This window comes from Salvelinus fontinalis, chromosome 1, assembly GCF_029448725.1.
Source record: "Salvelinus fontinalis isolate EN_2023a chromosome 1, ASM2944872v1, whole genome shotgun sequence".
NCBI classification, from domain to species: Eukaryota; Metazoa; Chordata; class Actinopteri; order Salmoniformes; family Salmonidae; genus Salvelinus; species Salvelinus fontinalis.
The window spans coordinates 20,354,920-20,379,967 of NC_074665.1; the positions used below are offsets into that span (position 1 = coordinate 20,354,920).

A 25,048-nucleotide genomic window follows, 5' to 3' on the forward strand; every position below is an offset into this window, starting at 1 on the left:
ACATTCCCTATCCTGTATAATGGCAATAAAGAGAAAATGGAAACCGGTACATAAACCTACCAGTTAACCGCAGCCCAGTTCAAAATACCGAGGATTTTGAGAAAACAGCGGTGGCATTCGACGTGGGGATTTGAACCCTCTTCCGACAGAAATGCTGAGCGGAATAAGGTACCGAAATATGTAATTGATGTTCTAAATTACTGCATGATATTGCTCACTGAAGTATTAGATGAACGTTACAGTCACTATGACCATTCGTTTTGGTCTGCTGCATCCCTCTCTGAAATAACACCTTGATTTTAGCGCTAATTTACATTGTAAAATTGCCAGTCACATCGTTGTTGCAAATTTAACAATACATTTGAGTTATTTTAATTTTATCGCAGCTGATATTTGGCCTGCTGTAGTAGGAACAAAATGTGTTAAGGTATAAAAAAAAGTTTTGTGTCGCAGCTGGAGTAAAATTTTGCTATGCGCAGATTTTATTATTTTTTAATCTCCTTAGTATTTATTTACTTGCTACGTGTGACAGTAACATGTTGCTGGAAACAATTGGTAGATACATTGTTGCACATCTTCCACTGACAAAGATTTCTTCACATGTTGCAACGCCGAGAATGTTGGCATTTCAAGAGTAGATAATTGCCTAATTAGAATGTACAGAAACATATCTGCAAGCCCATAAAAAATGTTAAAACATTAATTTGCAGTCAACTCTAGTTTTTGGCAGTATGGTTTACTCCAAGGCTAGGAAATCTATTTTGATGGTGCTCCCAAAAATCCCTGCGATGGGGGGAGGGGCATGTACGTGGCAGTCTTGTCTCCCTGAATTATACTCCCTGGTTTGAACCTCTCCACAATTGTAGGGTCCTTGCTGTCTGGGGGCCTTGGGACGTCCATACTCTCCATTGAATTTAAAATGTATTATATAACAATTACACTTTATTTTAGTGAACAGTAATAGCAGGCACAGATGCATCACCTCTGCATCTCCTCACCAGTTTTCTTAATCTAATAGCTCTTTGTAGTCTTGTTGGGTCACATCTCACACATTCCTGACCTTTTGATGAAAGACCTACTTTTCATTTACCTAGATAGGGTTGGGTGATAGGTCATCTGCCCTGGGCCTCTGTTCACCTGTTGCACATCTGTTTCAAGGGTACCTATCTATCCAAAATCAAATCCAGACCATCATAAAAGGAAATTAAGCTCATTGGCCTATTTATTTACAGCACCTACTGCCAGCCGTTTGTGTACTCTCCCAGGTATTTGATTGCTCGTTGTAAATAGCAGCCCAAAAGGGAAATCAAGCCTTTCCCTTCTACCTCGGCCCCCGCCCCCTCTGCCCCTTGCTCTCCTTGGGATGCAGCTGCTGCTCTCACTGTCCAGCTTGTACTCTGTCACCCTAAAGCCTCAAATGCCCTCTGGTCAAATGGAGTACTGACCTCTTAGCTAGACATATAGTTAAAATATGTTTTTTATAGACAAAGTCATTTAAAATCCCCGCTTTGAGTCTATGAAGTGTTGTTTTTTAGCAGCGTGGCTGACACAGTAGTAGTTGTGTAAAGAACAAAGGCCTTGTGAGAGCAGTGAAAAGGGCCATGCAGGGTGCGTGAGCCAGCAGTGGCTTCACTTGGTGCGTGCAGACTCGGTGGGTTCTGAAGGCAAGTCTGGCAAAGCTGTATCCCCTGTGTGGGCAACACATTTTCACAAGCTTCTGCTCAGCCACTTAGCATGCCGAGACTCGCAGAAGTATTTTGATTGCAGCTGTTAGTTTCATAAAAATATGTCTTTCAGAAGTTTCCTGTCATGAGATCATCAGTGGATAGTGTGTCCAAGTGCCCGAACATCTCACAGGTATTAATATGATATGTAACGGACGAGCAACTCATCTACCTCGTTTTACAGACCCCTGTGCGGCAGTGCAAAGATGGAGTTGAGGGGAGTCTGTTATGTGTTGTTGACCTGTCTACTCTACACGTCCTCCGCTGACAAAGATTTCTTCACTTCCATCGGTAGGTTAAATGTCCTCTCGTTTCATGAACATCTCTCTATTGATCCCTTTATTCAGTAGTTTCCTCGCTTCCAGCCTGTCTTGGTCACAAACATTGGCTTGAACGCCATTGGCTCCCTATGAAAGACGTTGTTTATCACCGACATGAACATTACAAACATGTCTACAATGTTGAACGCATAGAAGGACTAGTAGAACTTCTGACCCCTATGTGTTTCACTGTGTTCCCTAGGTCAGATGACCGATCTGCTGTACACAGAGAAGGACCTGGTCACCTCTCTGAAGGATTACATCAGAGCTGAGGAGGACAAACTAGAGCAGGTCAAAAAGTGAGAGGAGAGCCCCGATGCACAGGCAGTCTCTGTATATCTCTCCATCTGTCTCCCACAGTCACAGGCTCTGGCAGGTTATAAAGTGAGAGCCCCAATACCCAGATAGCTACTCTCTCGCTCTTGGTTACGTTGCTCTCTCCCACAAGGCACCATGCTATAAAGACTGTCAAAGAGAGGAATGTACGTCACAGGAGGTTGGTGGCACCTTAATTGGGGAGGATGGGCTCGTGGTAATGGCTGGAGCGGAATCAGTGGACTGGTGTCAAGTACATCAATCGCATGGTTTACAGGTGTTTGGTGCCGTTCCATTTGCGCCGTCCCGGCCATTACGCTGAGTTATCCTCCCCTCACCAGCCTCCGGTGGTGTACATATCCTGCTTCACGACACTACCGGTATCTGTAACATGTCTTTAGAGGGTGTCATATTGCCATGTCTCTAGCTTACAATGGGCCTGGCTAACCAGAGACCTAGTTTCTCTGGCTATGAAGATGACACAATAAACCAACAGGGTGTGTCACGTGCAGGACATGATGTAACTGTTCTCTTTTTTTGCCTTTCAATGCTGCTGATGGATGTGTGTGTGGGAGTTTATACATGAGTTCATATATGAAGTTGCATGTCATATGTAAACGTGCATCTGAAAATGATTCACGGTTTGCTTCTGAGTCACTTGTTTTTCTTTCTTTATTAGTCACGTGCACAGGGTACAGTGAAAATCGTAAGTTCCAACAGTGCAGGTCAAGAGGAGTTGCCTATATTGAATGCCTTTTCCCTCCATGGTGTGTCCAGGTGGGCTGAGAAGCTGGATGTGTTGTCGGCCACAGCCACTCAGGACCCAGAAGGCTTCCTGGGCCACCCGGTCAACGCCTTCAAGCTGATGAAGAGGCTCAACACAGAGTGGGGAGAGCTGGAGAGCCTGGTCCTCAAGGACATGTCTGATGGTCAGGGTTACTCATACGCCTCTATTCTAATGACTAAATGCTATGTTACCACATAAAGATTCAATTATTGCTAAGTAACTTAATAAAATTTAAAAAACAATATAATCAGTCATGTTGCATTTTTAGCAATCACTGAAGTGATGGAACAGGGTCTGTTTCTACAGAGATGAATGAAATAACTGAAGTGCATATAGATGACGGCCTCCATGCACTTACCACATTCCTCGTTTTGCTAAGTTCACCGTATTGTACGTTGCTCTCCAATATTTATTGTTTTGTATGCATGTTCATTAGCAGAGTACACACAGTCCCAATTTTAGCTTCAGAGTAGATTGTGCTGATTTATTGGCACATTGAACCATGTAGTGTGCCGTAGTTTAACAACTCAGCGGATAGTGCTAAAACAATGACGTCATGCCATTGTTCTCCAAGCGTCTTTTAGCATCTATACCACCCTGTGTGAAGATGGTAGAATTGATGTTCCTAACCATCTTTCCTTCCCATACTCCAGGGTTCATCTCTAACCTGACCATCCAGAGACAGTACTTCCCCAATGATGACGACCAGACGGGGGCAGCCAAGGCCCTGATGAGGCTTCAGGACACCTACCGGCTGGACACACACACCATCTCCTCAGGGGATCTTCCTGGTGAGTGGGGCTGGGAGGTAGAGGCTTAGGGCATCTACTGGCTAGACACGCTCACCATCTCCATGGGGGAACTGCCTAGTGAGGGGCAGGCAGGGAGAGGCTGGCTAGGGGTTTAGGGCACGCGGTGGGAGCTTCATACCAAGAGTGGATTAGCAGCGGACGTGTTGCCGGCAGAGGTTATGGTAGAGCTTCAGTGATGGCTGCTCCTACTGTTGCAGGGGGAAATCGTGCACCGTGCTCACTACATGCAGTGGAACACCCCATTTAGTCCACATGGATGCTTGAAATGCCATATAAGTGAACTGCATGCAAATGCTGCTGAGATGGAGATGTGTGTGTCACTCTGCACATGTTAACATCTACACACAGGAACCAATAAGGATGTCGCTATGAGCCCTATGACAGTGGAGGACTGCTTTGAGCTGGGGAAGATCGCCTACTCTGATGCTGACTACTACCACACAGAGCTGTGGATGGAGCAGGCCCTGAAACAGCTGGACGGGGGAGAGGAGTCCAGCGTGGACATGGTAACCATCCTAGACTACCTCAGCTACTCCATCTACCAGCAGGGGGAGCTAGAGAGAGCCTTGGACTACACCAAGAGACTACTCAAATTGGGTGAGTGGAGACTGCTGTAGTACATTTACATTTAAGTCATTTAGCAGACGCTCTTATCCAGAGCGACTTACAAATTGGTGCATTCACCTTATGACTTGTACATTATGTAACGCCAAGGGCCTGTTTGAATACTTTTGAAATTGATACTTTGTGTCTGAATCTATAACTGAAAACGGGGTTACCTCCCTATGGCTTTCACCAGTCCAACCTAGTCAGATTACTGAAATACATTTTTAAGTACTGTCACCCAAGTATGTGTGTGATATTTGTTTTTCATGTCTTGATTGTACTGCGCAGGACAATACTGAGTAGACTCATCTTCTGTCCTAACCGAGTCTGTTGTGTTTCTCAGACTCTGCCCACCAGCGAGCCAACGGAAACCTGAAGTACTTTGAGTACCAGCTGGCCAAGCAGAACAAGGTGGAGGCGGAGGAGGGCCAGAAGGAGAAGGAGAAGAGAGAGCGGGAGAAGAGAGAGGCATCTGACAAGAAGGGCAGACCTGCAGACTACCTGCCTGAGAGGAGGAAATATGAACAGCTGTGTCGTGGCGAAGGCATCAAGATGGTGAGAGCCACTAACTGTACCACAGGCACCTTAATTGGGAAATATGTTTTAGAGTGTGGGGGGAGCTCGGGTGGCCCTATGGATCATGTATGATCTGTATCCCTCTCTTCCATCTGTCAGACCCCGCGTCGCCAGAGTCGTATGTTCTGTCGTTACTCTGACAACAACCGCCACCCCCTGTACGTGCTGGGTCCCGTCAAGCAGGAGGACGAGTGGGACCGCCCACGCATCATCCGTTACCACGACATCCTCTCCAACAGCGAGATCGAGAAGGTCAAAGAGCTTGCCAAACCCAGGGTGAGTTCAAAGTTCAACCTCCGGGGGAAGACTGGGTCTGGCGTGTGGTTTTCCAGAATTATAATAAGGATAATTTTGGGGGGGAAATGATGCAACCTTAGGTGTGGTAGATGTTAGAATGTGTCTGAGACGCATGCTGCCGTAAGAAGACTGGGGATGCCCACCCTGCACGAGGACCTGACTGTGTTCCCGTGTGTGTTTATTTGTTACACACTGGCTGGATAAGAGCAACATCCCATTTGTTTGGTACATAGAGTAGTATTTGATAGCAGTTAGAACTAGAAGTGAGTTTTGACTCGGCAATGAACATCAACTCGAAAGGTCATAACTGAATCGAGTGGTAAAACTAAGTCATAGCTTCATATCAACACATAACTCAGACTTTTGCATGAATCGTGTATTAATGTAAATGATAGAGATCCCTAACTCAAGCTAGAGTTCAGCTCTTGGAGAGGGTAAGGGGGCCCAGCAGGGACACACAGCACAGACTTAATGTAGCCTCGTAGTGTATGTGGGTCCAGCAGCCAGTCAGTGTGTAACAGGGATTGTCCCTGTAACCCGTGTCCTCTCTGCCGGTTGGCTGTTGGCTCCACAGCTGCGCCGGGCCACCATCTCCAACCCCATTACTGGTGTACTGGAGACCGCTCACTATCGCATCAGCAAGAGGTAAGACCAGCAGACAGGGATGGGCACAGCGCTGTACCCCTCCGCACACCGCATCCTCTCTCTCCGCTTGGGCAGGAACCTTGGCAAGAGCACAACAGCTAATCGGGAACTCTGCAATTTAAGCGTAGAGGGATTATAACGGATTTTAAATTGACAGTTTGTATGTTTGGGGAAATATTGCCTGAACAAGTAACATTCCTGCGAGATGGTAGACACTTTGGGTATATTGGAAGCTAGGTTGATTTCGAAGGTATAATTCAGTCCCTCTGGGCCCGCGCTCTTGCCAAGATGTCCCGCCACTGCTTTGATCATAACAAGAGGGAGGAACAGGAGACCAGTACCCGTTGTTATGATGCCATTAACAGTAGTCGGGGTGCGACCAGGCCAGTTTTATATATTCTACCTTTGGTAGCGTCTCATTTAAGTTTTGGCTGTGACCATTACAAGTTGCAAGTCATGTACTGCAATGGTTTTAGACCTGATGGTCCGCATGCCCTGGCCTAGTGTCAGTCTGTCTCTCATACAGTTGCTTGATCATTCAGTGATGTCTCTATCTCTCCGTCTCTCCTCTTCCTCTGTGTCTCTGTCCTCCTCACTGTGATCTGTGACTGTAATGTGAACCATCCGGGATACTAGCTAAGGCGTACCACCGTGCATGACCCCCAAACTGGGAAACTCACTACAGCCCATTAGTCTCCAAGAGGTAAGGGGTCAAAGGTGACGGAGAGGGGCCTGCATGAGGCCCTGTCTGCCCTCCTCATCCCTACCTCTCACCCCCTTTTGTGAAACTTTACTTACGGATACACCTACCTTTCCACCTCTCTCCTCCTGCTGCAATGACATCACTTCCCCTCCTCTCCAACCCATCAGGTCGACATGACAACACAATCCATGCAGTGGCAAACGGCTGTTTTTCCTACTCTTTTTCTTTGAAAACAGGAGTTTTTCTGTTATCTGGGTGCAGGCTCTGGCGCATCTCACAGAATGATGTTTCAGTGTACGGGTGGAATCTCCTCTTGTAGAAAGGGGTCTTCCTGCCTATTTGTTCCCTTCAAGCCTGATTAATGTGGTGTGGCTATAGAGCGCCCCCTTGTGGAAATAGATTAACTGCAGTTGACCTGCTCAATGTTGTTTATGAATTATCTTATGGGCATTTAGTTATCAGGGTTCTCGGTTAGGCTCTAGATTTTTCTTCTTGTTAGATGAATGGTTTAATGAAGCACTCCGATACAGAAAATGTTTTTGTAACCATACAGCTTATATAGCAGCTGATAGAGTATTTATATCTAAGGATGTGAGCCAGCATTCTGGCCGGACTCTAATGACAGCACTTCCAACATAACCCTGTCATCCAGTGAGGACACTCGCACATGTATACTTCAGAATGAATAGATTGAGGCAATTTAAGGCATTTCCTATTCATCTAACATTCATGTTAAATGAGGGAGTGTAAACAGCGCCTGAGACGTGGGCCTGTCTGACTCAACATGTTTTGAAGTGAGGCTTGGCCCCTACCCAATGAAAGGATGAGATATTGGTCTCCCCAGTCAACTCTGCTCCCTGCTGGACACTTACCAGCATCTTCTGTTACTCCATAGCTTTTCAATCTATATTTATACATTTCAAACAGCAAGGTCTGCAACAGAGGGACAGAAGGGACTGGGTTCTGTTTGTTTAAATGAATAGCCCAAACTCATAAATTGTCACTTCCTCATAAATGCCCCAACTTCCTTGGTGAGAAACGGTTCGTTTTTAATGTTTTTGCCCTGAGACTGGATAAATATGGAGTTCTCTTTCACCTGTTTCAACGAGCCTGTTTCCTTCTCCTACAGACGTAGAATCTTAATTTGAGCCAGTTTGCTACAGCAAGAAAACAATTCTGCAGCAACAGGAAATGTGAATTATGTGGATCATAATTGTAGGGGTCGATGCATTTTTCGTAAGGGAAAATCAAGTCTTCCGAAGCATTTTTAAACCTCAAATGCACTACACGTTTTACATTTCCTGTATTGCAGGAAAGCTCTCCTGCAACAGGGTGATCAAATTAAGATCCTACATCTGTATACCCCTTCTAACCTACACTGCTACCACATGCTGTCCATGCTGCTATCTTAACTGTTAACACACCAATCTAGAATAACATTTTACAGCTGCCTGACTGCAATTTTGATGCTAAATAAAGATGTATTTTGCTACTCTGAAACTCTCTGTCTCTTATCACAGTGCATGGCTAACCGCCTACGAAGATCCAGTAGTGGACAAGATAAACCAGCGCATTGAGGATATCACCGGCTTGAATGTCAAGACTGCAGAGGAGCTACAGGTAACACAACCGAATATCAGGGTGGCTGAGGGACTTTAGTAGGACTGGAGCACTGGCAGGAGGGGATACCCTGGCAGTACATCTGTGTAGTTTAGCAACCAATGATGTGAATATACATTGGCGGGTAGGAGGAGCGTAGGGCCAGTAACCGAAAGGTTGCTGGATCGAATCCCCAAGCTGACGAGGTAAAAATCTGTCGTCCTACGCCTGAGCAAGGCAGTTAACCCACTGTTCGCCGGGCGCTGAAGACGTGGATGTCGATTATGGAAGCCCCCTGCACCCGTCTGATTCAAAGGGGTTGGGTTAAATGTGGAAGACACATTTCAGTTGAATGCATTCAATCGTACAACTGACTAGGTATCCCCCCTTTCCCTTTATACAGTATGCCTATTATAGCAACTGTATAAAAACTCAGTGCAAGCAATGAATGCAAAAGGAATCAATTTTACTGCTGTTTTCTACTTAGGAAGAGCCTACCAAAGTACTAGACGAGTGTACTAATGACAACACAGCATCTGTCACTGAGTTTGTCCTCTGTTCATCTCTCCTCAGGTGGCAAATTACGGCGTGGGCGGGCAATACGAGCCCCACTTTGACTTTGGACGGGTAAATAAGGCTTCTCTTTCTATTCTGGTCAGGGAACTATGACCTTTATGCTGTATGACTGAGAGCCAGTGGGTGACTGTTGATGGCTGGCACACGTGCATCAACTGTTGCTAGTGGGTTCATATGTGGATGGCAGTTTTTCCTTGACTTCACTGTTAGTGTTATTGAACCTTTGTGTATGTTCCATGTCTTTGTAGAAAGATGAACCGGATGCATTTAAGGAGCTGGGCACCGGGAACCGTATCGCCACCTGGCTCATTTACGTTAGTATTAAGCAATTCACTATTTCAGCTCTAGTTCATAGATGTGGATACAATTTTGGGTCTTCCATTTTACCCATGTGTAAATCTAATTTCAAAGGTTCCATTTAAAAAGAAATGGGTTTCGATTAGGTTGGATTTTTTTTTTTTTTTACTCGTATTAAAGTGGTATGATGCGATGGCTTGACGAGGCTCTCTGTTGCAGATGAGTGACGTGCCTTCAGGGGGAGCCACTGTCTTTACTGATGTGGGAGCTGCAGTGTGGCCCAAAAAGGTGAAACACACAGCTGTGGTGTTCACTTTGAATAATTGTCCTGATAAGTGCGTGATGGGGTTTATTTATTTGTCATGTTGATGCTAAATAAAGAGCTTTGTGTATGTGTAAACTTTTCAGGGAAGTGCAGTGTTCTGGTATAACCTGTTTGCCAGTGGAGAGGGTGACTACAGCACGCGGCACGCGGCCTGCCCAGTCCTAGTGGGCAACAAGTGGGGTGAGCCGACCTGTCTCTCATTACATCCTATTTCCTACACCCTGAGAACTTCAGGTCTGCCCCGAGGGCAGTGATACGGTTGTCAGGTCCGCTAACGGTTTGCTGCAGCAGTTAACAGTGGGTACTTGTTGGTCATGTCCTCCTGACTTAGTTTCCTCTTCCTTCTCCAGTGTCTAACAAGTGGATGCACGAGCGAGGCCAGGAGTTCAGAAGACGTTGCACTCTGAACGAGTCAGAATGATCAAACGGAATACGCTTTTCTCCTCTCATCCCTCTTCCTGGACCCTCCTGACTCTTGGCTCTGTGGGCTGTGAAGTGCCCTCTGACCTCTCGTCCTGCTCTCCAAAACTCAGTGTTCACTGAGGCTCTGGCTGCTCATGTGATGTCACATTTGTTTGTAGTTGAAGTGTGTGTGAGTGGTTCACCAGTGGGTCCGAAGCGCTTCGCTCCCAGTCTGTGCCTTCCGTCATGGGTTTTGCACACTCCGACTGCACAGCTGTCTTAACCTGAGGAACTTTTTTTTATTTCATTCTCACCCTTAACAGGGACTTTGATACAAGATACTAAGTTAATTAGAGCAAGCAACACAGCTGCTTCTCCCTTTCAACTTCCTACACATTACATGTTTTGGTGTGCACTACTCTTTTCCTCTACCTGAAACACTCCTTTTAACCATCCCTCCCTCCACTCCTTTTAACCATCCCTCCAATCCCTTCCTCCACTCCTTTTAACCATCACTTCAATCCCTTCCTCCACTCCTTTGAGCCATCACTTCAATCCCTTCCTCCGCTCCTTTTAACCATCACTCTAATTCCTTCCTCCACTCCTTTTAACCATCACTCCAATTCCTTCCTCCACTCCTTTTAACCATCACTCCAATTCCTTCCTCCACTCCTTTTAACCATCACTCCAATCCCTTCCTCCACTCCTTTTAACCATCACTCCAATCCCTTCCTCCACTCCTTTTAACCATCACTCCAATTCCTTCCTCCACTCCTTTTAACCATCACTCCAATCCCTTCCTCCACTCCTTTTAACCATCACTCCAATTCCTTCCTCCACTCCTTTTAACCATCACTCCAATCCCTTCCTCCACTCCTTTTAACCATCACTCCAATTCCTTCCTCCACTCCTTTTAACCATCACTCCAATCCCTTCCTCCACTCCTTTTAACCATCACTCCAATCCCTTCCTCCACTCCTTTTAACCATCACTCCAATCCCTTCCTCCACTCCTTTTAACCATCACTCCAATCCCTTCCTCCCCCACTGCTTCCCAGCACACAGATGACCGAGACCAGTTATAAATGCACTGTCACTGTCCCCCTCTCCCTCCTCATCAACAGGTCAGAATCAGATGACCCCACATATCAGACCTTCAACTTCAATGGGGGGACAACCCAATGATCCTGTAATCAGGGGTTGATGTTGGCCAGAGCCACAAAAATGGATGTTCTAACTGGTGTCGGGTTGGACTGGGGCTAGATAGAGGGCTCATGGGAAGGATGGAGGTTTATTGGTTGGTTGCACTATGACAATCAGGGTTAGTTATTAGGATGATACTATATGCAGGCCAGGCTTCTAAATTATGACCGTTGTAGTTGTTTATGCGCCTTAAAATGTGGCAGTACTACCTGAGGTATTCGATAGGAAAGCATCAATGTGAGGGCAAAGACTTGTTCTAATGTTACCATCAAAAAACATTAACATGCTTGGAGTTTTACACAGTACAGTATGCACAGGGTCTGGGCTATTATCACACTTGGGGCAGGTCTCAGAACAGTGACTATCTAATACAGTGTTTGATCCCTATTGCGGAAGGCAATGTTTGCATTCATGGTAAATGCTGCATATATCTACAATGCCATGTCTGCCACGGGGCAATAGCCCTGAGGTCATTCACTCCAGGGCAAACATTACTGCTGCACAGATAAACACTGACATTCAAAGCCACTGTGTCTGAGTCCGTCTGTTCCTCCAACTCCTCTTTCTGCCTTGGTGAAATACAGCAGTCTGTAAGTGCTGACTCATCCGTTTTGTTACTGAAGCAAAGCTCCTACCTGATCATTCATTGGTCTGATAATCAAAGGATTTCATCATCTCTGAATGAAAGATGGTGCTAAGAATCAATAGGATTATTAATACCATGCATCACTCCACAGTTTAAGCCTATGCTGACCCTGGGAAATCTGTTAGAGAATGTGGCTATATACACTCCAAAGCAGAAGAGGCTGGTGGGAGGCGATAGGACGGCTCATTACGATGTCTGGAATGGAAACAACGTGAGCCTATCCTCCCACCAGCCCCCTCTGCTCCAAGGTGCAGTCCTTATTTTTATTTGAAATGTAATAATGGGATGTGTGGCCAGATATTGTACATGTGAGATTTAATGTTTTCTAAATAAATAAGTGTTCACTGAAGACTACAGTGTGAGCGAGTCAGTGTGACATTTGTCCAGACCAGACTCAATTGACTGGAACTGCAGAAGTATTCCTATATTACCTAGGGTACAATATTCATACCAACCAAACCCTGAAGCAGTTCTGGGGAAAAAAATATGGTATCTATTTTAATCTCTCCATGATTTGATACAAAAGGCAATTTGTTAACTAGATTACAGAAAAGGAGTAGATGATTTTGGAGTGCAGAAAGGTGGTGCTGGCCACAGCCCTTCACTGTAATAGAAGGCTCTGTGGTAGTTGGCAGCTCAAGGCAGGGGCATCTTGTAGTCTGCAGGGTGGTTTCCCTCCCGGAGCTTTCCGAAGCAGCCACGTATCAGATCTACTGCAGTGTTGACCGTGGAGCTGATCTCATCCTCTGTCTTGCCTCTCTTTGGGTTCACCTCCACCATGTCCACTGCAGACAGCATCCCTGTGGAGATGAAACACAGCTCAACACACACTTGACTGACCACAGACACATTGGAGCAGCCTCTACTGTGTGTGAGAGACCTCTCACCTGTCTGACAGATGTGCTCTGTGATGTAGATTCCCTCTCTGTAGGTCAGCCCTCCCACTACTGGGGTTCCTGTGGCCGGGGAGATGGATGGGTCCAGGGCATCGATGTCATAGCTCAGATGGATGGGCTTCTTCACCCTGTTAAATCAATTCATTCAAATCAGTGTTTTGCCAGCAGAACACATCAATGCCCAATATTCACATTGATTTATCAGTGTTTGATGTAGTCTACCATTAATAGCAAGAAATTAAAACAAAATTGTTGCGGTTATACTTTGAGAAGATGTAGTCACACGTCTCCTCCATCACTTTGGATATTCCAAGGCGATCCACCTCGGTCATGGAGTAACCTTTGATACCCAGCAACATCAGGATATGGCTATAAATAGAAGAGTTTGTTTTAATTCTTCAGTAAACAAATGGATGTAGTGCAAGCTTATATAATACGATGTATGAGTCAGAATGAGAGGCAAAAACATACTGCTCTTCTGGGTCCACGTCTCTCAAGCCAATGTAGACTATGTCTTTGGCTGATACACATGGCTTTATCCAGGAGAAGTTGGGCAGAACTGGAATCTAATCAAAGAAAAGGAGACAAGTCCGCATCTAGAACTGTAGCTCACACCCATGTAGAATTTTGGGGCAGGCAGGTAGCCTCGTGGTTAGGGCGTTGGGCCAGTAACCAAAAAGGTCGCCGGATCGAATCCCCGAGCTGACAAGGTAGAAATGTGTCGTTCTGCCCCTGAACAAGACAGTTAACCCACCTGTTCCCCGTTAGGCCGTCATTGTAAATAAGAATTTGTTCTTAACTGACTTGCCTAGTTAAATAAAAGGTTAAATTAAATATATACTGTCACCACCTAAAACGTAAACATAACTGATATGACTATTCTCTATCAACATTTTTCATTTTATAATCAATTCCTAAAAAATGTATGATGACCAAGGACGTGCACAGGAAGAGGAAGTCTTACAGTAAATCATCAAAATTAACTGACATTGCACAACTGTGTAAATACTGGTATTGCGAATACCAAGGTGTGGCTGATCTAACATTTTCAACTCTGTTGCAGGGCAAAACAACCACATTTTGTATGGTACAGTATTTTAAATATTAAAACTTGGGGATGCCTTTGGGGGGGAATAGGAGAGAGAGAAGGATAGAGAGATCACCTTGGAATGCAGCTCATGGATGAGGTAGGACATGGGCTGTCCGTGGATATTGCCTGTAGGGGAGGTCAGGGGTGTGTTGATGTCTGCATGGGCGTCCACCCATACCACACTGAGGTCCTTCTTAGCTGCTGCATGCCCCTGGATCGAGCCTATCGCCAAACTGGACACAATCATGAGTGAATTCCATATCATATAGTCAGGAAAAACACCCTGCCCGCAATCCTGCGAATTTTGGCTGGTTGTTGACACTGGGCTCTTGCTCTAATATGAGTGGATATGACACACACACCTGTGGTCTCCTCCCAGCATCACACAGGTGTGTCCGTCATTCTTCACGGCGTGGACGGCAGCAGACAGACGTTGGTTGGCGTTGCCCACCGCTCTGGGTCTCTTCACATTGCCTATGGGCTCGTCGTTGGCCACCTCCTCAAACGTCACGTTGCCATAGTCTTTGACTGCACAGCCTGCGGAGGATGAGATTGGGCAACACAACAGTCACCGAAGGAAATGTATTAGTCAATGCACTTACAGTAATCTGGTGTCAAAATTAATCAAGGAAGAAGCTCTCAATGCATCACTTTGAAAAGAAAAGCCACACACTCTCATTATTAAGGTATCAATGGATCACCATAGTAATTACAATGTACCATCCATGTACATCAGGGGTATCAAACTCATTCCATGGAGGGCCTAGCGTCTGCCGGTTTGGTTTTTCCTTACAAGTAAGACCTAGGCAACCAGATGAGGGGAGGTCCTTACTAATTTAGTGACCTTAATTCATCAATTAAGTATAAGAGAGGAGCGAAACACCCGCAGCCACTCGGCCCTCAGTGGAATGAGTTTGACATGTACATGTTATAACCTAGTCCCCTCAAACTCAACTCTGGACCTCGAAGCCAGTTCCACTGTGTTTTCATTGTTCCCCTCTAATCAGGAACTGATTTAGATCTGGAACACCAGGAGTGTGCAATTAATTAGCAGGTAGAAGAGAAAACCAGCAGGCTCCGGACCTCGTCGGGCAGGCCTGTGCAATTCCAGTCCCCGGGGGCCTGATTGGTGTCACACTTTCCCCCCAACCCATGCAAACACAGCTGATTTAAAATAATTGCATTCTAAACTGAAGATCATGATTAGTTGATTATTGGAGTCAGGTGTGTTAGCTGGGACTGGGGCACAAGTGTGACACCAATCAGGGCCCCGATGACTGGAGTTGCCCAGGTCTGTCAGAGTTGAATGTCCTTGCCTCTAAGCTTATTTGCAATGTAAAACAACTCCTCCATTTTGCCTAGATGCAAAATGTTGAATCCTCCCCATTTTGCCAATGCAAATGAGCTCTCTCGAAGTTTAAATAAATTACTTATTTTACTGTGTTTGTTACTATGTTAGTGATTGAGATGTCTGTCTGCTATTCTCTCTATAGAGCACACAGACAGGCTAAGCATTGACAGAGCACCTGTCCCCCCCAAAGTGCCCTCAACTGTTGCTGGTGGGTGAGTGAGTGAGCACACTTTCACTGGCATGCATACTGTGTGCAGGGGGCTACCATTGTCATAACCCAAACACACAGACACACATGGAAGGGGGTGTTATGCAAGGTCAGGAGAGCTAGGCCTATCAGATCCCTTGTGCTGTGTGCCATGAATAAAACAGAGAGGGTGCCTAGGATGTCTCTGATCTCACGTGATCACACACATGGGCAGAAGCTGACACGGGGACACAGACAGACAGATCTTGCTCACGTCTTAATCCATTTGGATCACACAGATCCCTCAGTCCCTCTCCAGGCTCTCCTGCCTTCCCAGGAAGACTTCTTATGACTAAACACTTCAGAGGACAGGTCAGTCTCACTGGTAGTCTTTCCAAAGGACATCACTCCTGTCGGTGATACGCTGGTCATGATCTCAAGTTTAAGTTCAGGTGTATTTTTCCCCAAAAGGATTCTCTTTGTACCCTAGCCTATGTTTTGTCACTCATTCATATGGTTCAGAACTGCCCTGGAATTTAAGCATAGGAGGCTTGTGTGAGGAGCTATAGGAGGATGAGCTCATTGTAATGGCTGGAATGGAATTTATGGATCTGTATCAAATACGTCAAACATATGGAAAACACATCAAACATATGGAAACCCCCACATTGACTCGATACAGGTACCCCTGTATATAGCCTCGTTATTGTTATTTAATCGTGTTACTTTAACAAAAAACTTTTGTTTATTTTGTCAATATTTTCTTTACTCTTATTTTTCTTAACTTAATTACTGGTTAAAGACTTGTAAGTAAGCATTTCACAGTAAGTTGCACATGTGACATTTTTTATTGATTTGATTTGTTTGACGCATTTGCTCCATTCCAGCCATTACAATGAGCCCGTCCTCCTATAGTTCCTCCCACCAGCATCCTCTGAATTGAATGTGGCCATGGAAAGTAAATCATGCTGTTCGCTTGTGTAAATGGTATTGTCATTTGACACCAGGTTTCAAACTGATCCCCAATATGTTAAATTATTTAATCTCAACACTTCTGCCAAGCCAAGTAAAACAAAATGTTAGATATCTGGAGACTGATCTTAGAGAGATCACTTACTCATTTGATCAAATCAATAGCTTACAGAAAACAGATTGTAAACAGATTCCCTTCACTGTACATGATCTATTTTCACAATTTTATTCAGCGCAAGTGTCTTCATTTCTGCACTGTAGCTACCTATAGCCTATATTACAGAATGAGTGTAAAACGCAATATCAGGACGTCACCTTGCGCTCTGAGCTTTTCCACCAATCCGGCGGAGCGAATGAGGTCTGGTCCTTTCTCCACACCATCCCTCGGCTGCAATAGAGATAGATTAATAGGACTGTGTATTACAGCAACACATAATATAGTACAAATGTATAGTTTATTGTTTCTGAACGGTAGTATATTAAGCCTATTCGATAACATATCGAATGGTATACCTATCAATAGCCTATAATAAATTACAGTACACACCTGTCCTTTTGAAAAAGGCGCTCCAATAATTCCAACTGAGTGATGATGACTTCGCTTATAAATTCGGAAGGCGAGTTGCAATCCTCTCGAGCTCTTTATAAGGACCATTATCCTGTGCCGGGACACACTGTACATGAGCACAAAAGAGCTGCACAGGAGTTGCTTATACTATCAAATTGTTCACTGAAATCAAAAGGCGCACCACCAGTGTGACGACACACCGGCGTGAGCGTGGCACAGTAGACTAAACCCAATTGGGAGCCATGTCAGCTGTGACGGTCGGGTCTAGAGGTAAAAGTTTCGGCACCGCCCCAGCATCTTCAAGGGTTAGCGGCTTTGTTCCACTCGGAATTAAAAATTGCATAACCTAATCTTCCGCCTTGTATTTCACACCGGGGATATGGCCGATCTTATTTACAGCAATAGCCATTTGCTTTCCAAACAGTGTTTCAGCGATTGAATTTTTAAATATTGCGATATGCCCGGCTGGATCTCTGCTTTTCACATACAGTCGCAACTCAACAATCAACTCTTTTGGTATTTGCGCGCGCTGCCCAAATTGCGGACCCTTCCGACTGTAGGCTTTGCGATTTAAAACAATCCACACCAGTTGAATTCGGCGCATGTGACAAATAGTATATATATATTTAAAGGATCTAATGATCCTCTGTGGCCAAATTATGCTTTCTGGTTTAGTGGCCAAGTAAGAACGAATTTATTTATGTCTGTATAGACAGGATAAAGCTAATTAGGCTATATAACTTTGGCAATTCAATTTACTTTAGGGAAATCTTAGCTTACCTTATGGACACGCCCCCTATGCTTTGTAATGTGGTATAAACCCAATCAGTCAACGTTTTCATCTGATTGTCAAACAATCGCTTATTAACAAATGCGCTCCTATAGGCTACCCGCGTACGTTCGTCCACTCATTATTTCAGCATCCAAACCCGAAAAGTGCACTCGCCTCGGTCTCGGCCACCCTTGTTCGCCTTGACAAAATGTAAGTGTTCTCCTCCAACCACAACGCAATTTGGAGCGTATATACCACCCGGCATCCAGTCAATTCACAAAATGTTCATTCGGCTGAAATGCTGTAATAGCCTATAATTTTTTGGGCATGTTGTATTAATTGCGATAGGCTCATGTTTTAACCGTATGGCGTACCACACAATTTTTTCCGGGGCGGCATTCCTGACTGTACCACCTTTCACCCCTATACATATGGTTTTGTTACATTGTATGAAAATGTCATGAGTTAAATAGTTGCCATAAAAAGCGTTTCATTATGGGAAAACAGAAATAACAAAAAATATCAATATATTCCTATTCTCATTCCCACATGATACATCTTTGGCTAACCGTTTATTATCCTATTGCTTGAGATCCATCCTACATGTACCAGATATCGATATGAATGATTGAGGCAGGGTTGACACATGGTTCTGGGAAACAGATCATGGCTAAACTGGGGACAGGGGCTGAGGTTCAGGGAGGTATTTAGTCCCAGGGTCCTTAGCTCAGTCATGAGTTGAGGGCACTATGGTGTTGAACACTGAGCTGTAGTCAATGAACAGCATTCTCAGGTAGGTGTTGCTTTTGTCCAGGTGAGAAAGGGCAGTGTTGAGTGCAATAGAGATTGCATCATCTGTGGATCTGTTGGGGCGTTATGCAAATTTGAGTGGGTCTAGGGTTTCTGAGATGATGGTGTGGATGTGAGCCATGACCAGCCTTTCAAAGCACTTCATGGCTACAGACGTGAGTGCTACGGGTTGGTAGTCATTTAGGCAGGTTACTTTGGTGTTCTTGGGCACGGGGACTATGGTGGTCTGCTTGAAACATGTACACGTTCTGGTAATCCGCCTGGCCCTGCGGCCTTGTGAATGGTTAGCAGTTGACGTTATTCATCAATAACAAACCCCAAAGCAAATGAGAGAAAAATAGATTTATTTGAGAAGGACAAATCGTAGATGTTATGCTGGGAGATAGATGTTCAGTCTCCCCTGTCCTCAGCTTTTCTCCACAGAACAAAGGAACAGGACGACATTTCTACCCCCCCCCCCCACCCTAGCCTGGGGTTGACCAATCAGAAGTCCTTGCAGTACAACTGGGCCAATGGCCAAATAACAAGTATCCTGCTCCAGACTCAATGCACAGACCAATGAAAACGTGGCTCACATAGCTCTGAGTACAGGACTGACATTCCACAGATTCTAAACAGCTGTTCAACTGAAGACCAACTATTTACAGTGACAATTCCCTATTGACCATCAGTACTCTCGTCCTCTGCATTGTGTATTTATCTTCAAAATATTCTTAGAATGTTGACCTGTTTAAAAGGTCTTACTCACATTGGCTACGGCGAGCGTGATCACAGTTGTCCGGAACAGCTGGTGCTCTCATGCATGCTTCAGTGTTGCTTGCCTCGAAGCGCGCATAGAAGTCTTTTAGCTCATCTGGTAGGCTTGTGTCACTGGGCAGCTTGTGGCTGGACTTCCCTTTGTATTCTAATAGTTTGCAAGTTCTGCCACATCCGACGAGCATAGGAGCCGGTGTAGTAGGATTCAATCTTAGTCCTGTATTTACGCTTTGCCTGTTTGATGGCTCATCTGAGGGCATAGCAGGATTTCTTATAAGCATTCAGGTTAGAGTTCCGCTCCTTGAAAGTGGCAGTTCTACCCTTTAGCTCAGTGTGGATGTTGCCTGTAATCCATGGCTTCTGGTTGGGGATGCACTTATTGATGAAGCCGGTGACATATGGTATCCTCGGGATGAGTCCTGGAACATATTGCAGTTTGTGCTAGCAAAACAGTCCTGTAGCTTAGAACCTGGTCATTTGACCACTTCCATATTGAGCGAGTCACTGATACTTCATGCTTTAGTTTTTGCTTGTAAGCAGGAATCAGTAAAATAGAATGGTCAGATTTGTCAAATGGATGGCGAGTGAGAGCTTTGTACACGTCTCTGTGTGTGGAGTAAAGGTGGTCTAGAGTTTGTTTTCCCTCTGGTGGCACATGTGACATGCTGGTAGAACTGAGTTTGCCTGCATTAAAGTTCCCGGCCACTAGGAGCACCGCCTCTGGATGAGCATTTTCTTGATTGCTTATGGCTTTATACAGTTGGAGTGCCAGCATCGGTTTGTGGTGGTAAATAGACAGCTACGAAAAATATAGATAAACTCTTGTTAAATAGTGTGGTCTACAGCTTATAATGAGATACTCTACATCAGGTGAGCAAAGCCTTGAGACTTCCTTAATATTTGATTTCGTGCACCAGTTGTTATTGGCAAATAGACACCACCCTTAGACTTACCGGAGGCAGCTGTTGTCTTGCCGATGCACGGAAAAACCAGCCAACTGTATATTATCCGCATCGTCGTTCAGCCAAGACTCGATGAAACATAAGATATTACAGTTTTTAATGTCCCGTTGGTAGGATAGTCTTGAATGGAGCTCATCCAGTTTATTCTCCAATGATTGATTGTACATTGGCCAATAGGACGGATGAGGCGGGTTACCCACTCGCCGACAAATTCTCACAAGGCACCTGAGCCTACATCCCCTATATTGGCATCTGTTCTTCATACCGTTAGGTTATAATTCTCAGTGTAAAAAACTCAGACATTATGAAAGCGTAACCAAGTTTATTCTTCCCAGAGGATCAATACAGCTGCATTAGACAAAAACATTTTTCACATAAGCACTGATATTTAACCGTTCCTCATAGGCTGAATCTCCTCCTACCCATCTGTACAAACATCATTCTTTACTGTTAGGCAGAACACAAGTGATACGGGCCATAAACTTTTATTTCTCCCTTAAGGTGACCTGACCTCAATCTCCCTCCATCACTGATCCATGGCTTTCTCCCCTTATCAATGCCTGCCACATGTAATCGCTTCCCTGCACTCAACACATTCCAAGCTTAATTGCACACTATATACCTTCCTCCTATAACCATTAACTTCGGGTGTAGGCCCTCTAAACCTCAGCACTCCATCAGTGACACGGATAAGTATATTTTCATATTCTCAGAACCCAACAATACGAATGACGGGGATTTGGGCCTGGTCGGGTATCTGGAGTAAATCCTTTACATTCGACTCGTTAAAGAAAACAAATATTTGTCCAGTTCGAGGTGAGTTGTCGCTGTTCTGATATCCAGCAGCTCTTTTCGGGAGTAAGAGATGGTGGCAGAAACATTATGTACAAAATAAGTTAAACGTGAAAAAAAACCAAATAGCACAATCGGTTAGGAACTTTTAAAACGTCCGCCATCTCCTCCAGTGCCATTGTTTCACAAAATGGTGGCCATCGACCAAGAAACCTAACTACCCTAAACACATCAATACGTAGCTTCCATTACCCAACCCTGGTATTAACCACTTTCTTCACCCACCTTGGAGGCACATTAGAGGGAGGTTTGCATTCTGCCAAACCATACATTATGAACAACGCTCCTTTTTAGCTACGCTACAGGCAAAATAAAAAAATGTGCGAGTAAAAGTTTGCTATCAAATTATAGCTATAGATCATAATACAACATGCCCATTTGAAGAGGTTTTCCACATCTGTTGAAGTGGAATGAAACGATGTTGCACAGAAAAAAAGGTGGACAAACAGGCGGACAGGTCTTCATATGCTAACATTACAACAGCAGAGATAGAAAACAGGTTGTGTACAAGTTATGACACAGTCAACCTACCCTTCATGAGTTCAGGAAGGGGACAGTCTCTGGCAGGAGGACCATGTAGTCCTCCCTCGGATTAGTTAGGCAGCTCCAGCAGCATCAGCAGGGCAGAGAAACACACCTGACGGGAGAGGGGACAACACAGTCACTGGATGATCACTCCTGGTCCTGGAGAGCTGCAGGTGGGTTTTTGTGCCGACCCAGCACTAACAAACCAGCTAATCGTGGTCTTAAAGGTCCAATGCAGATGTTTGTATCTCAATATCAAATAATTTCTGGGTAACATTTAAGTACCATACTGCAATTATTTTAAATAAATAAAAATATTATTAGAAAACATTTTTTTTAAAGCTTCTTCGCAAAGAGCAATTACTTAAGCAATAATTTAGCAAGGCTTGTCTGGGAGTGGTCTGAGTGGGGAGGGGAAAACTGAAAATTAGCTGTTATTGTCCGTGAGGATTCGAACTCTAGTCTATTAACTAATTTACCACCTGGTGATGCCACACTGGAAGGCCAAAACTCCACCTACCAAAACAGGACGAAATTATAGGTGGTCTTTTCAAACAGCTCTTACCCTAAAAGGGCATTATCATTTTCACAATTTAACAGTATTATTCCTACCTCAGTGTGGAAATACACTGCCCCAAAAAATAAAGGGAACACTAAAATAACACATCCTAGATCTAAATGAATGAAATATTCTTATTAAATACTTTTTTCTTTACATAGTTGAATGTGCTGACAACAAAATCACACAAAAATTATCAATGGAAATCAAATTTATCAACCCATGGAGGTCTGTATTTGGAGTCACATTTAAAATTAAAGTGGAAAACCACACTACAGGATGATCCAACTTTGATGTAATGTCCTTAAAACAAGTCAAAATGAGGCTCAGTAGTGTGTGTGGCCTCCACGTGTCTGTATGACCTCCCTACAACGCCTGGGCATGCTCCTGATGTGGCGGATGGTCTCCTGAGGGATCCTCTGGGGAACGGGTGGGCCAGTTCATAGCATCAATGCCTTCCTCTTGCAGGAACTGCTGACACACTCCAGCCACATGAGGTCTAGCATTGTCTTGCATTAGGAGGAACCCAGGGCCAACCGCACCAGCATATGGTCTCACAAGGGGTCTGAGGATCTAATCTCGGTACCTAATGGCAGTCAGGCTACCTCTGGCAAGCACATGGAGGGCTGTGCGGCCCCCAAAAGAAATGCCACCCCACACCATGACTGACCCACCGCAAAACCGGTCATGCTGGAGGATGTTGCAGGCAGCAGAACGTTCTCCACGCCGTCTCCAGACTCTGTCATGTCTGTCACATGTGCGTGTGAACCTGCTTTCATCTGTGAAGAGCACAGGGCGCCAGTGGCAAATTTGCCAATCTTGGTGTTCTCTGGCAAATGCCAAACGTCCTGCACGGTGTTGGGCTGTAAGCACAACCCCCACCTGTGGACGTCGGGCCCTCATACCACCCTCATGGAGTCTGTTTCTGACCGTTTGAGCAGACACATGCACATTTGTGGCCTGCTGGAGGTCATTTTGCAGGGCTCTGGCAGTGCTCCTCCTTGCACAAAGGCGGAGGTAGCGGTCCTGCTGCTGGGTTGTTGCCCTCCTACGGCCTCCTCCACATCTCCTGATGTACTGGCCTGTCTCCTGGTAGCGCCTCCATGCTCTGGACACTACGCTGACAGACACAGCAAACCTTCTTGCCACAGCTCGCATTGATGTGCCATCCTGGATGAGCTGCACTACCTGAGCCACTTGTGTGGGTTGTAGACTCCGTCTCATGCTACCACTAGAGTGAAAGCACCACCAGCATTCAAAAGTGACCAAAACATCAGCCAGGAAGCATAGGAACTGAGAAGTGCTCTGTGGTTACCACCTGCAGAACCACTCCTTTATTGGGTGTGTCTTGCTAATTGCCTATAATTTCCACCTTTTGTCTATTCCATTTGCACAACAGCATGTGAAATTTATTGTCAATCAGTGTTGCTTCCTAAGTGGACAGTTTGATTTCACAGAAGTGTGATTGACTTGGAGTTACATTGTGTTGTTTAAGTGTTCCCTTTATTTTTTTGAGCAGTGTATATATAAAACAGGAAAATTACATTTGACTGCACTGGGCCTTTAATGATTAGTTGAATCAGATGTCTGTTGGCACTAGACTGGGACAAAAAGCCAGAACATCATGCCACTCTTCAAGACCAGACGTGGAGAATTGATGAAGAGAACAAATATCAAAGATATCCAGAATCCAACTTCAGGATCAACATCAGCTGTGTGTACAGCCTTCTCATGTCCCAGATATCTCACCTTGGCCGAGCTGTGTCGTGTCTTCAGCAGGATCTTGTAGTTGAGGGTCTACCACCGAGTGTCGTCTATTACGGCAAAGCAGAAGTGGCCCACGCACAGCACCAGGTGCTTGGTGACTCTGGTCTGGTAAACCTCTTCTCCACCTTGGGTGTTCTCCAACTATACACAGACAGTTATAGGGACACTGCTATAGGGGGGTAATGGGGGATCACAACAACAGATTAGAGCATTGGGACATGTGTAAGGCATCCATATTAGGAAGTCTCTCAGTTGTAATGGTGGCCATTTTTGTGGATGAGTCCTTTATTAAAGTAATGTGAGGGAGAGGGGAGGCTGACCTGATCGACCAGAGGGGTCATGAGGGCATTGGCTCTCTCCGTGCTGACGAAGCGCTTTGTGTCATACAGGCAGATCTTATGGAGGCAGTCCACTATGTACTCCAGCAGCGGGCAGCTCTTCTCAATGTTGTCCTCTGTGTCGAAGAAGGCTTCGTCTGAACAAGGGAAGGAATGCATGATAAGAGACAAAAATGAGCGAAAAAGATTGCCTTGCGTTTAGCCTTCACATTTGTTATTGAGAACCAGCGGTGAACCTGGAAAATCCCCATCAAGCATGACTTTTGTTTTACAGCAAAGCCAAACTAATCCAGACCCTTTTTTATACCTCTTAGATTAACAGACCGTGTGTAACCACACAGGAGAGAGAGCAGAGACGCACCTGTCTTTGTGATGTTGGTCTGGCGGAGCAAGTCCGAGAAGGGCTTGACCAGGTGACCGGCGAACAGGATGGAGAGCACCTAGGGGTTAGAGCCTGTCTGCCATGCTGTCCGACAGGCGGTCCTTGGCTGTGCTCTCAGTCATGCCCCAATCGAAGAGCTGCATTGGGACCAACAGATTTTAAAAATCATGTCTCTAGCAGATAAAAGTTGCAGTTACACTGTGATCTATGGCTGTTGTGAATCAGCTTACTGTCAAAAAAAACAACAACATACATAACTGGTAGTTGGGATCATAAGGACTCTTACTTTGAAGAACAGTGGCCTGAAGGAGACTTCAGACAGCTTCATGACCAAGGCCAGGAGACAGTCAATCAGATAGCCCTCCATCTCCTTAGTCTTCTCCAGATCACCCTGCAAACCAAACACAGCAGTCAAAACAAAGCGATGAC

The 25,048-nt window shown here is 45.1% G+C and overlaps 2 protein-coding genes across 12 annotated transcripts in view; one reads left to right on the forward strand and one right to left on the reverse strand.

Moving 5' to 3' along the window:
* LOC129833808 (prolyl 4-hydroxylase subunit alpha-1-like) lies at positions 1-12,188 on the forward strand. The gene is made up of 15 exons (XM_055898655.1): positions 1-168; positions 1,909-2,015; positions 2,247-2,343; positions 3,137-3,288; positions 3,800-3,937; positions 4,307-4,555; positions 4,908-5,119; positions 5,240-5,416; positions 6,012-6,082; positions 8,306-8,405; positions 8,958-9,011; positions 9,209-9,274; positions 9,477-9,545; positions 9,666-9,762; positions 9,933-12,188. The coding sequence occupies exons 1-15, from the start codon at positions 152-154 to the stop codon at positions 10,001-10,003; spliced, it is 1,677 nt and encodes a 558-aa protein (XP_055754630.1). The 5' UTR covers positions 1-151; the 3' UTR covers positions 10,004-12,188.
* Positions 12,075-25,048, reverse strand: part of LOC129833978 (arginase-1-like) — a 17,549-nt gene continuing 4,575 nt past the window's right edge. For 6 of the 11 annotated variants that reach the window (XM_055899395.1, XM_055899312.1, XM_055898858.1 and 3 more), the window contains 12 exons: positions 24,906-25,010; positions 24,599-24,756; positions 23,882-24,374; positions 21,580-21,685; positions 16,876-16,987; positions 16,644-16,716; positions 14,181-14,355; positions 13,892-14,051; positions 13,200-13,294; positions 12,993-13,097; positions 12,720-12,856; positions 12,075-12,632 (listed from right to left, as the gene is read on the reverse strand). In XM_055899395.1, coding sequence (XP_055755370.1) covers positions 12,469-12,632; positions 12,720-12,856; positions 12,993-13,097; positions 13,200-13,294; positions 13,892-14,051; positions 14,181-14,355; positions 16,644-16,716; positions 16,876-16,983 — 1,017 coding nt within the window. In that variant the 5' untranslated portion in view covers positions 16,984-16,987; positions 21,580-21,685; positions 23,882-24,374; positions 24,599-24,756; positions 24,906-25,010 and the 3' untranslated portion in view covers positions 12,075-12,468. Of the gene's footprint in view, positions 12,633-12,719; positions 12,857-12,992; positions 13,098-13,199; positions 13,295-13,891; positions 14,052-14,180; positions 14,356-14,519; positions 14,757-16,643; positions 16,717-16,875; positions 18,895-21,579; positions 21,686-23,881; positions 24,375-24,598; positions 24,757-24,905; positions 25,011-25,048 lie in introns of those variants that run through there. The other 5 variants (XM_055899074.1, XM_055898910.1, XM_055898832.1 and 2 more) reach the window with 5 other exon arrangements.

Excerpts from the sequence above, each read along its gene's own strand:
- LOC129833808 (XM_055898655.1), top strand. Across the intron at positions 5,417-6,011 it reads AAGAGCTTGCCAAACCCAGG|CTGCGCCGGGCCACCATCTC; the intron begins GTGAGTTCAAAG and ends TTGGCTCCACAG. Across the intron at positions 9,275-9,476 it reads TCGCCACCTGGCTCATTTAC|ATGAGTGACGTGCCTTCAGG; the intron begins GTTAGTATTAAG and ends TCTCTGTTGCAG.